At 40.7% G+C, this 13,314-nt stretch overlaps 1 protein-coding gene across 5 annotated transcripts in view; it reads right to left on the bottom strand.

The window, feature by feature from the left end:
• Positions 1 to 13,314, bottom strand: part of wdfy3 (WD repeat and FYVE domain containing 3) — an 83,654-nt gene that overhangs the window by 60,749 nt on the left and 9,591 nt on the right. For all 5 annotated transcript variants that reach the window (XM_047818024.1, XM_047818023.1, XM_047818022.1 and 2 more), the window contains exons 2-4: positions 8,561 to 8,771; positions 6,475 to 6,598; positions 4,472 to 4,581 (exon numbers count right to left, since the gene is read on the bottom strand). In XM_047818024.1, coding sequence (XP_047673980.1) covers positions 4,472 to 4,581; positions 6,475 to 6,598; positions 8,561 to 8,740 — 414 coding nt within the window. In that variant the 5' untranslated portion in view covers positions 8,741 to 8,771. The remainder of the gene's footprint in view (positions 1 to 4,471; positions 4,582 to 6,474; positions 6,599 to 8,560; positions 8,772 to 13,314) is intronic.

The following is a 13,314-nucleotide window of genomic DNA, read 5'->3' as shown; positions in this document are numbered from 1 at the left end:
AAAATGTACAGTACCTGTACAAATAAATGACAAATATTGTATAAAAACATACAGTAATAAAAGAGAATGTAAAAAAAATAATAAACTGGTTTTACTTTACGGAAGATGCGCACGGAGGTTGATGGGGGAGCAAACAGGCGGAGGAGGAGGAATTTTGTCTCGTACGTACACTTTTTCTTTCGTTCACTTACTCGCTACTGTACACTCTTAATGCTACTTTACACTTAAATAGAACTTAACTAAACTTCACTAAAATTAACGAACTTAAATCAAGCATTGTGTTAGTTCAGGCAGGCCACGTCGTCAAGCTTGCATCAGCTGTTAATCATCTGTCCCCAACGCGCACCAATCCGGTTACGACATCCATATTACCCGACAATTTAAATTCCCATTCATAGAGCCGCTCTAGCGCTTCGCTGCTGCCGCGATCTAAGCTCTCTCCGCCAACCCCGACTCCACCGAGCCGGAACTCGCGTTCCTTGTACCGGTTTACTTCATAAATCTCCACATATTTTTCTCTCACTCTCCCTCTCTCTCTAATTATTTATTTATCTATTCATTCATTTATTACTTTCCAAAAACGCGTAAGCGAGCATATCTAATACTATGCATGATTAGTGGTTCTGTTATACGGGGGTCTATTCTATTTTCAGAGCACACGTGGTTGTTGAGGATCTTTGTTTCAGCGGCGGCTCGGATGCTCGCATCTCAAAAATTTGCTCATATAATCAAGACAAAAAATTTGCTCGAGTCACAGCTCGTATCTCAAAAAATTCGTATGTCAATGCACTCGTATCTCGAGGCATCACTGTACAGTCCCAGAAGATATGAGAAGATTATAGACAAGACAAGTGTCCTGCGAAGCATCTGGGAGAATAACATCATAACTGCTGCTACACTGTCAACACGTCGCTGACTCACTGGTGAAATTTGCTGATGGTCACTCACAGAAGATCTGAGAGATTTGTCGCGAGTTCATGCCTTTTAAAGCTTGAAACCTTGATCCGAATACTTTGCATATGCAGAGCTCTAATTCAGCTGACGCTTAGGTAGTGGAATAGTTAAAAAAAAAAACTTGGCTTCCTCTTCTTCTTTAAGTTCAGCAGATCACGAAATGTCTCTGACTGTGATAGGTTCTATATCAGTGTGTCATCCGTGATCATAGAAAATGAATCGGCGTGCTCTTGGTGATCTCTTGGTATTATATTGGAAGGTGTGATCCTTCTCAGTGGAAAAGTATCCCATAATATCCCATCCAACCCTTATATGAGCTTTGTGTATGCACTGTGTTGGCTATCAATCTTACTGCTAACGCCCGGTGCTTTTGGCCTATCAGAATGGTTGAATGTGTTGTAAGAGGGTGTGGCCACATTTGGGACAAGAAGGATGACATCAGCCTGAGGCTCAGCTGGGTTGTTTTTAACGAAACAAAGGCAAGAACACCTGCGTTATTCACCGCTCTGATGCTAAACTACGGCTCAAGCGGAGCAGTGGCGTGGAAGAGCGGCGACGGCGAAAAGAAAGAAATTCTGTATATTGATTTGGGGAAAGAATAAAATAAATAAGTAAATAAATAAATAAAATCTGACATCCTGTTGAGTCAGGCAGATGATTCATTCAAAAACACACACACACACGCACACACACACACACACACACACACACACACACACACACACACATCTCAGAGTTCAATGACCTCTGAGTCAATACACACTGAAGATGACTATATTAAGACTGCAAAAATGAAACTGCTAAACAGTACAACAATAATATAGTATAATGTAATAAAAAAACGAATAAAAATAAATAAAATAAGGGAAACACATCTGATCCTGCAGTGAAAGAAAAAAAATATATCATTTCCAACCGAGGCTGGAAACTGTCCGTCACTGCAAAGCCCCTTGGTGGATTTTGTTTTTCTAATTAGAGTAAGAAATCCAAGGCTGTAGTTGAAAGGCTCATGAGTGAGAATCAGAATGACAGTGTGGTTTATCTCAGCAGGGGAGGTGTTGTAGTGGCAGACGGTCAAGGCCAGGAATAGCTCTCTCTCGGCGTGGACCGCACCTGAATGCTAATGACACTGAGCAGACCCGCTGCTTAAAGGTCAAGTTCACGCAGATGACATGGAGAAATTATAAGTGACTGCCGGTCAACCGAGAGACGAGAGGATAAGAGTCGTCCGGTTATCTGCTAATGCAGAATGACTGTGTGGATTAGAATGGAAATGAATGCAAATCTGAAGTGGAAGAGCACTGAGTCACATTTTCTTGAAGGGGGTCGCCTACACAGCTGAGGCAAGGAAAATAAACTGAAAATGTAAAGTGGAGCAGAATATTACAGAAAAGAGAATAACTGCCAGGAAGCTGGTGTTAAAAAAACACACACACACACACACACACACACACACACACACACACACACACTTACACACACACTTACACACACACTTACACACACACTTACACACACACTTACACACACACTTACACACACACTTACACACACACTTACACACACACTTACACACACTTACACACACTTACACACACATACACACACATACACTCATTTGACATCTCAACGAATCAGTTAAAATTCTGTGACACCTTCATGGGGGAACCTTTCATTTTGGCACATTTTGAAGTGCTAACTTGTTGCAACGTACTCAGAAGTCAAAATGCAGAGCTCCTACACAAAATGTGTGAAGGTTTTCAGGTCTGTCTTCAAATGTGTTCTGTTAAACCCTGAGCAAGGGTATAGTCGAACATCCGTAGGCTATTTTAAGCCCTTTTATCAGAATTTCAGCTGCATTAACAACTGTTAGAGACACATTATATAGCAGGAACTGCTGATGACTGGATGACTCAAAAAGTTCTCATGGTCCTGAACTAATGTTCAGACATTTTTGTGGCAACAATGTGAGCAACGTGAACTCTGAGATGAGAGAGAACTCTGTTTAAACACAGGAAATAAGATAATAGACCAGTGAACTTAACTGTACAATGTGGATATAAATGACGTGAGTAAATCCCTTTATATGAAATTCAGCACGATTTCTTACATTTATGGCATTTGACAGACGCCCTAATCAAGGGTGACTTTCTTTTATCTGATTTATTCACCTAAACACTTGCGAGTTAAGTTAAGGGCATTGCAAAAGGGCATGGTGTACCTGGGATTCAAACTCACATCCTTCCCATCAGTAGTCCTTAACAAATAAGCTACCACTTCCCTTAGGCCAGGGGTGTCAAACTGTAATTATATTTGGCTAGCCACATGCTCCGCTAATACTACAGATCCCAGAATGCCTTGCCACTGTATTGACGCGTAGTCACGAACAGCAAGCGCCCATCATTCTCTGTTGGCAGTTGTTAACAACCATGCTACAGTCACATCGGGCAAGTTAATTCCACCCTCCATAAAAATGGCCAAACGAAAGATGGACAATAGGAGCTTTCAAGACAGGAGGGAGGCAGATTATCTGTTCACGAATACAAAGGACAGACCTGTTTGTCTTGTGTGCTAACGGAGCTAACGTATCTGTAACGAAAGAATCTAACATAAGAAGACACTATGGAACGAAACATTAAGAGAAGTATAAGGACCTGGATGTAAAGCAGAAGCGCCAGAAGGCGGAGGAGATGAAAAAAGTCTGGTTTCCCGGCAGACTATGTTCATGAAAGCAAAATAAAAAGTGAAGCTGCTGTAAAGGCTGTAAAGCTTTATTGTGGCAGCAGAGACAGCAAAATCTGCCTGGAACTTTAATGAGGGAGAGTTTGTCAAAAAGTGTATGGTCAAAGTTTGCGACATGAACACCACTGATGTGTCTTTTATTTCACATTTAATTTAATTTTAAATTAAATCTGGTTGTTCCAGATCCTATATTTAAGCAAAACTAAAGTTTGTTTCCATATGAAAAAGATTGAACGTTACATATCAGTTGCAGTTCATTTTTCAATAAATATTCAGTTTGGCCGGTGACTTTATCTCAGTTTTATATTTTGGCCAACTGTGAATTTGAGTTTGACACCCCTGACTTAGGCCATGTCCATACTAATACGTTTTAGTTTGAAAAAGTACAGTATATATAGACAGCGTTTTACCTCAACGAAAACGTAGCTGTCGGGAGACGCTCTCCAAAGCGGATAAATTTGAAAATGCCGTTTTCGCGTCTTAGCGTGGACAGTGAAGACGGAGGCTTTTGAATACTATGACGCATTTTTAGTCATGTGATGCAGTCGGAAGTAAATAAACACCTAGCAGAAATGACGCGGGTCGAAGCTTTACTCATGCGCAGTAGGGAGATGTAAGCATTTTCAAACATTTCAGTGAAAATGATAATGTGCCCACGGAGCAGTTTATACGTAAACTCCGTTTTCAAATCTATCCGGATTAGTGTGGACATGGCCTTAAATAGAAGGGACACTTTTGCTTAGTTAGAACAGAGGAAGACAAGAGGAATGCGTACCTGGCCGGAGGAGGCCAACAGGTTGATGGTGGTCAGGAGCATCCAACCACGACTTGCTTCTTCGCTCTGATTCACCTCCAGAAATTGCACAATGGCCCTGCTGGCTGCCTCTGTGTTAAAACACACACACACACACACATACGCACAAGCATGTTCACAAATTCATTTTCACACACACGGGTAAGCGTCCAGGCTCATCTGTGGGTGGATGGTGAGTCAATTAGAGACGATGACATGCGAAAGCTATGATTTGTCCGTGCATGACTGCTCCTGCTGTGGCGTATTCTCCAGCCACCCACAAAATGGGTAATATATGTAAATTAGGTCAAGAACAAAAATAATTGATGCTTGTTTATTATGTGGATAAAAAAAATAGATAGCACGTATTCAAAACTGTACAGTGAGTTACAATTGCAGCTTGTTTCTAAACGTATCTGCTTGTTTGGTGCTTGGACCCCTAATGCGGAGATGAAAAAGATTGATCTGGATGTGGGGATTTACACACAGATTTCCAGATATATTATATTACTAATCAACACACAAACATATTTACAGGAATGATGAAGACAATCATGAATCATGACAAAACTATGAGAAACCACACACTTCTGCTCCATTCTTTAAAACATCTTGCTTTCTTTCAAGTCGTTTTTTTTTTTTTTTTTTGCTGAATCTCTTGAAGTGAGAATCTGTTGCTGATTTTGTTCTGTTTGAATCATTACCATGTGTGACATATGGACTTGGTCTTTTCTCTGCTTTAGGTTACACATGCACTGACATTTTGCTGTTTTTATTCAGGGTTTTTTTTTCCCCTATACAGTAATAACCAGGCCAACTCCGTTCCACCGCTCCTCACAGCCGCGGTGAAGTTTTGGGGTTAAAATACACGCCGTGTCTTTTTCTCCAAACTTTTGTACGACCTTTCTCTACAAAACTGCTTCACTATTAGAGGCGGGAACGATCCTGATTTTATTAACACGGTTATTGTTTAGTTATTTTACTTCTATTTTTAACTATCGGTTGTTTTCGGTTTGGCTTCGGTCAGATGTGTAATTACTGTAGCGGCAGATTAGCCTGTTTAATTAAGCATCACTGACTTAGCTGATGCATACAGATACTTAGCTGGACAGAACTGACCAGATTCAATAGAATATGTTTCTATGAAACTATATTTGTCCAGGGTGCAAACACAATACAGTATTCTATTAGATACTTTAGATAAAAAAGCAGGCTCTAAACAATTTACTGTTAGTTTAAAACGTCTTAATGTAATGATTCGCCTGTTTAAATAGATGGTACTTGCAAATGCAAGGCATATAAAGTCAGTATATTATATCCTTGGGTAGGGAGCATATGTAGCTCATATAAATTTAAATGAGATTCAGCTTGGGCACAAAAAGAAAAAAAGTGCTTTGAGCATCACAGCTGTGCCTGTTGTTGTCCTCTGGTGATTGTAGGACTTCGGGAGGATGTTAACACCAGGTCTAAACTGGGCTGACTGGTAAGAATACGTGCACTTTTGCTTATATTAATCATCCTGATATATCAGTGCAGAAAATGACTGCTTTTATCATAAAATCCGTTCATGCAGACTTCCAACTAATGCTGACGAGACTATGAGACGTCTTTCCCTCCGCGTGTCTGTTTCACCGCACGTCCAGCTGTTGAGCATCCTTCGAGGGACTGGGAAACATATGCTCGGAGGTGGACTGATCAGAACTTTGACATTGCATCCGGTGCCAAAACAAGCCGTGAGTAATGATTTACTCAGAGAGACTTCAGAGATGAAAAGGTTCGATTGCTCGTGTTTTAACGAGTCTCGTATGTTCTCGGAAGGTTTCGAATCAGAAGCAGAGACAAGAGGGCAAGGATAAGAACATGGATGCACAACAAGCATTACATGAGCATAATATCTGTCTGTGTAGCTGAAAGAATCTCTTTTCTTCTCTTAAATACTGTGAACATCAAAAACATAGTCATGTGTGGATGAGGATTTATCACACCTGTAGATTTATTAGATGCTCTCCGTCTGATCTCAGTCACCATTAGTCTGGACACCTGAGTGGTGAACTGTAGCAGGTCCGAGAATTTTTCATGCATGGAGCTTGGAGGAGAGTTCCCAAACACCTGGCACAAACAGATACAGAGACATCAGTGTTTACACAACTAATGCAGGTCAGTTACACACGCACACAATAAAACAACCTTCTGTAAACTGTTTATAACCATCAAACCACTTCCTGTGAGACTGGCACTGAACTGTGAGTCATTTTAGGAAAATAATTAATTTATTCTTGGCCAGTTCGCACCAGCCCTCTTCCTCATAGATTGAGCTCACAGATTAGTCTCGCTGCGATTAATGCCGACAAAACAATTTTGAGACTACTGCTTTTTAAATCGAGTCGTTTAGAAAGAGTTGAACGAGATTTGACACAGATAAATGCTACACTTAAACGTACTTGTCGGTGTGTTGTGTTTATTTATTGTTTCACTGAACTGGCCACCTTTAAACACAATCTATTTAAAGTGGCATTAGATTCCAGCTGAGCTGAACTTAAAAAATAAAAGGATGGGATGAGATTTTACTAAATTAATTTTATTTAAACAAAAAAAAGGGGGGGGGGGGAGCTCCTAGACTCCACAAACTCCATTTAAGGGCCATGACGTGAAATAAATAAATAAATAAATAAATGAATGAATAAAAGAGCATTCGTCGGGACCTCGGCCATGTAATTGTACGTAATCGAGTGTCTGAATCTCAGATGAGTTCTATAACACTCGTGCTCAGCAGTGAGAGCACATTTCACACATGGGTATTAAAACCAGTCACTGCTTCCCCATTATTGTGTCTGCTCCATTATGCTTCATCAAGTACTCTTCAGATCCTCAGCACCGCAATCCTAATGAAATTATGATGGGTGATGACGGACATTAGCTTCTTTTCTGTGTAATCAGAGTCTGAAGAGTAAAAACGCAGTGCTCTTGACCGTGCTGAGACTCTTGATTACGTGACTAACCTTCTTGGATAAAACACTAGACATAAAGCAAATAGGGGACAAATGTATTGAAAAGATTTCAGCTGTGAAAACACTGACTAAGCGCAAAAGCTCCAGATGGGATTTCGTTAAGCTTTAATAAACGACGAGCATTTCTATGAGCAGACAAATCGGTTTCTGAGTGCTGTCTCGCTGCACGGCCTTGTTTAACCACGACATGCTGTGAGACAAGGCAAAACAAATACCCCTGTCATGCAACCATTATTAAAAAATATATATCATTTATATGTTACTCTGAACGATTGCACATCGTTTAAATTATGACTATTTCTATACGTTTTTTTTGTTTTAAATACATCATAATTGGTTTGCACAGGCCAAGAAATACCATAAACAAAAAAGAACATAAAAGTGAAAATATTTCCAACACATTTATAAATAAACAAAACACACTCATTGAATAAATAATGCATTTGACCAAAATTCTCCCAAATAACTTTGACAAACAACCCATTTTAAATGCTAACTTATGCTGATTGTGGCAGTAAAATATCCCCCTTAAAAACCCTGAAATCATAAATAGATCTCCATTGATTGTTTAAAAAAAAAAAAGGATTTTAACCTTCTTTAGAATATTATCTTAAAGCTAATTATTTTAAGGTGCAATGTTAATGTTAAAAAAAAATAATAAAATAATTATTATAAGAAATAATAAAAACCTGTGATGTTTATATGTGTATAGTGCAGGTCAAGTCGTATTAAATAAAACTTGTTCTGAACAGATAAAAAGCACCGATTCTAGGACAAAAACTCAACAATCTTCCATCAGAGTGTTTTACACGGTTCAATACTGGCATCACGATACAGGGGACACTGTGTGTGTGTGTGTGTGGGGGGGGGGGGGGGGGTGATAACCCAGACAGACAGAAGCACAGTTCTACTGTTGAAGTGAGGCATTAAAAAATCTCTCTCAGAATTACGTCATGTAATAATTTCATCCATTTGCATTTAGATTTACTTGCAGAAGGAAACAACACTCAAACGTGCTATTTTTATCCAGGCCTGCGGTATTTAGTTCCTGTTTGATCCTCACCCTGTTAAAGACGGGCAGCATCATGTAGAGCTTCTCCTCCTGCTCCTTCTGGGTCATGTGACGTGGCGGGTGGCACAGCTCAGAGAAGAGGCGGCGGAGGTGCATGAGGCCCAGCGCGTTGTCCTGAGGGCTGCACTCGTCCTGCCGCGGACGCCCCATGATCCTCTTCACCATGTTCATCTTCAGCGGCTTCTTCAGGCCAAAGCTGGCCCTGAGACAAAACAACAAAACAAGAGCTTGAACCAATAATCAGTTGTCTGTTAAACACATAGAATAGAATTATCTTAAAATAACATCACTACAAGTGACAGAGCTCTTATTTGTGTCTTTATATCTGTTTAAGTATGTACATTTTGTACTATGCTACACAAGGCTGGTTGATAGCTCGACAGAAAGAGACAGACAGACAGAGAGAGAGAGAGAAAAAGACAGACATACTTACAGACCGACAGATAAACAGAGAGAGAAAGACAGAGAGAGAGAGAGAGAGAGAGAGAGAGACAGAAAAACAGAGACAGACAGACAGACCGACCGACAGAGAAATGAACTCTATTCACTAAACATTTCTCAGGTTTTTATTTTTTATTATTTTCATTTTTTCTACCAATAAAATACACTAATTCATGTCAAACTGAACTTGGACCTAGTTGGAGTTCAACATTCTTTCTTAGCTTTCATTAGACTTAATTTTAATGTAAAGTACAAAAAACACAAGTACTTCTTACTCTATGCTGCTTAATTCTGCAGAGGAATTTAACGACATAAGTTTTACACTTGGACCGAGTTGTTATACTGGGACAAAGCCATGAGGAAGCATGGTGAAAACACGGTATAGTCATAAAAATATTCCTGCTTTACAGTGCTCAACATGCGAGCTCAACATGCGAGCTCAACATGCGAGCTCAACATGCGAGCTCAACATACGAGCTCCTGCTCAACAAACAAGCAGCGGGAACGTGAGAGGCTACAAGGTATACACCAGTCCGAGTCGTAACAGTGGCCAGTCCGAGTATTAACAGTGGCCAGTCCGAGTCGTAAGAATGGCCAGTCCAAGTCATAGTCCGAGTCACAACAATAGCCAGTCCATATTGCCAGTATAACAATAGCCAGTCCATATCGCCAGTATAACAATAGCCAGTCCATATCGCCAGTATAACAATAGCCAGTCCTGGGCATAACAACGTGCACAAAGTCCACTCAGTCAAAATAATGGCTGTGTGTGTGAAATTGTGGACAACACAAACACAAAGGTGTGCTTCCTCAGAGCAGGTCTAAAAGCCTAAATATGATTAGTGTTAGATGTTTAAGACTCCTAAGCAAAAGCACTTGGAAGGTTGCTCCTGTGACCGAATCTAAACACATTATAGGCCTTTCAGTCACATTAGGTGGCTTATTTGTGGTCAGAGAGCTCTAATGAGGGATTCACAAAGGCTTTACTGACAGTTAAAGAAGCTGACAGACTGGAATGCCTTTCTTTCCTCCTCAGAGCACGTCATTGCCACAGCACAGCTTAAAAGTAGACCTGCCAACATTAGTAACACCAGAGAGGGGAAGGGGGGGGGGAGAGAGAGAGAGAGAGAGAGAGAGAGAGAGAGAGAGAGAGAGAGAGAGAGAGAGAGAGAGAGAGAGAGAATTTGTTCATTGGTTTAAATTCAGTTTTTGGATTATAAACAGTGACCCAACAGCACACTTTGTTTACAGTACTTAACCTTTTGTTTGTAGCTCTTTAGACAAACAGAAATGCACATTTGATCATTTTTACATATTCCAAGAACGTGAATTGAATAATGATGCCGGACGTTTTGTACGGCAGTGGATACTGAGACATGATATACCAGATATACCATAATAATTTACAGTCATTTACAGTCCGAGTTCAGATCGGTGTCTGAGCGTTCAACAGAATTAAACCTCTGTTCTCAGCATCATCGATCACGGTTGTCAGATTCAGCACTGCTGGATCCCAGTAAAGCTGCAATCTGCCTGGCTAACAATAGCATGTGAGGTAGAGATCAAAAGAAACTCGACTCCTTTGTCTCGTGCAGATGAGACGGTCACATCAACATGAACGGTAGGTTTTATTCTCATAACACGACAAAAGCAGCAGCAAATAATTACATCACCTGGTTTAGGCCACGTCTCAAACCACTAACTAGCATGCTAAATGTGTCCAGTGGAGCATCTTGAAACGGTCATAGAAAAGTCTTCAGGCTCACTGTTTTTTTCTGTTCTAGGGAAATAATCCACTACAGGGTGGTAACTGTACTGACATCAGTCCTTACATCATGCCCGTTGTTGTTTATTTTCCTATAACAGCGTGTCCGGCCATGTTTTATTCCAATTTCTTACACTGCGGTGTCTGAATGTAAATTCCCAGAGCACGCTCGAGCAGGCCCAACCGGTGACACTGAACAATAATGAAGGAAAAAGGACGTCAATTTTATAAAAATGATTAGACTTTTTCATGCACAGAGAAGCACTGATGCCTAAATGACATGTCTATCAAGTACTGATGTATCCTGGGATCTCATAGGATGCTGACTGAGATTTAAACAAGTCAAGAGAGAGAGAGAGAGAGAGAGAGAGAGAGAGAGAGAGAGAGAGAGAGGGGCAGAGGAAGATGGAGAGAAAGAGAGAGAGAGGGAGAGAGAGAGGGCAGCTAAAGAAAGAGAAAGAGAGAAAGGCAGCGAAAGAGAAAGAGAGAGAGAGAGAGAGAGAGAGAGAGAGAGAGAGAGGCAGAGGGAGAGGGGGGGCAGAGGAAGAGAGAGTGAGAGAGAGAGAGAGAGGCAGAGGAAGAGAAAGAGAGAGAGTGAGCGAGCGAGAGAGAGAGAGAGAAAGAGAGATTTGAGTGAGATTTAAAGAAGTAATGAGAGATTCAGAGTTAGCAGAAATGAACTATAAAACAAATAACAGGCGAGATTTAAGTTCGTAGACGTGAAACCGATCCTCTCTTTAGCGTCAGAGGAGAAGTTTGCGGGTAACCAGCACACTTTTATTACAAAAGCACAAATCCCTTCAGCTGGGCCTCAGCAGAATCTTGGAACTTGGGAAAAGTGTGAACCGGTTGGCACCTTGACATGACGTGAATGAGTAATGAGCCTCTTTTTTTTTTTGGTAAAATGCAAACCTAATGCATTCTTGAGACGCACAAAAAAAAGAAATTTGCAAAGCAGCTGAAGGCCGACTCCTGCTGCTCTGTATGTCTGCTCCCGACTCCATTACAGTGCACAGTTAGAAGTCCATGCTTTAGGAAATAAGAATGAAGTCAGGATGATATGCATATGGTCTTCTGAAAAACTACATTAATGACACAGTACCTACTGTTGCAACAAGACATGAACAGTCAAAAGCCCTGGCATTGTAGTAAGAGCAACACAAACTACAAGAAAGACTCATTCTAACGTCCTTTAAAACAAGAACGAAGTAGAGATCGGGACTAAAACTGAAGCGATATCAAGAGCATGTAACAAACTATTCTCTGTCAGGATGTATTGCAAGCACTTAGGAAGCCAAAGGCATGTTAGCCGTTTCCTCGCCATAATAATTTATTCCAGACAGAAACATTTCTGTATCTTTGGAAATTCTATTCGATTTATTCTAGAGTTAATGATTTTTTTTTTTTTTTAAATATACACAAATGCAATGTAATGTTTTTTGTTTAATATTAAAAAAAAATTCCACTGTCAGCAGCAGCTAATTTCTACACACACACACACACACACACACACACACACACACACACACACACACACACACACACACACACACCAAACAATGAGATCATTAAACCAGCACTAAGGACTACACAAGCAGGGCTGTGTCTTGGGCGTCATAAGTGAAACAACACGAGGGTTTCCATCATCTGCTGAGGCCGCTATGTGAACGTGGATTAAACAGGGCATGTCCGTTTGCTGAGTCGGGTGGAACGTGGTGTAAAGGGACTAAACCCTCATCCATAAAAATCAGAGGCACTGAGGACAGAAAGGAGCCAGGAGAAACTCATAAAAAGCGTTCTCTCAATTTTCTAAAAACTATTTCAAGGTGCTTCACTAGGGCCCTGAGGTAAGCGGTGATATTTCATCATCATCAAAACTACAAAAATAAACTGAGGATACGATCTGGGCATCATCATGAAATCTGTTTACTAGTTGAATAAATGAACCTGTATGAATGACAGCCATTAAAACCTTGTTTTAATGCATCAGTGCAGCACAAAAACTGTAACAGACGGAATCACATTTTAATCTGGAATTAAAATGGGCAGCACTGGAAAAAAAATCATTCACTGTAACAATATCGCGTCACCTGTTAGCGTTTGAGTATAACCCCAGTGGTTTTCAGTATTTCTGGTACCTTACAGGGAAGTGGTGATGTAGAAAGCAACCTCCAGACATTGATAAGACCTCATTCTACGAGGCACAGTAGGATTTGTAGCTCCACGCAAACTAGAAATACTGTCTGGTTTCTGCATAACATGGCTGACTTTGAAGCAGTTTAATTATGTGAAAGTCTTCTGAGGGCCTGCAAATTCTAGATATAACAAAATCCATCAGCCGTACTGTAGACAGGGTTCTCTTTATGTCTGTTGGAAAAATGTGACAATCTGCATGGTAGGTTGATTGGCATCTCTGGAAAATTGTCCGTAGTGTGTGAGTGAATGAGAGTGTGTGTGCCCTGCGATGGGTTGGCACTCCGTCCACGGTGTATCCTGCCTCGATGCCCGATGACGCCTGAGATAGGCACAGGCTCCCCGT

The sequence above is a fragment of the Tachysurus fulvidraco genome, chromosome 9 (genome assembly GCF_022655615.1).
Source record: "Tachysurus fulvidraco isolate hzauxx_2018 chromosome 9, HZAU_PFXX_2.0, whole genome shotgun sequence".
Classification (NCBI taxonomy): domain Eukaryota; kingdom Metazoa; phylum Chordata; class Actinopteri; order Siluriformes; family Bagridae; genus Tachysurus; species Tachysurus fulvidraco.
The sequence above is the reverse complement of the archived record's forward strand: the minus strand, read 5'-3'. Positions and strand labels throughout refer to the sequence as shown.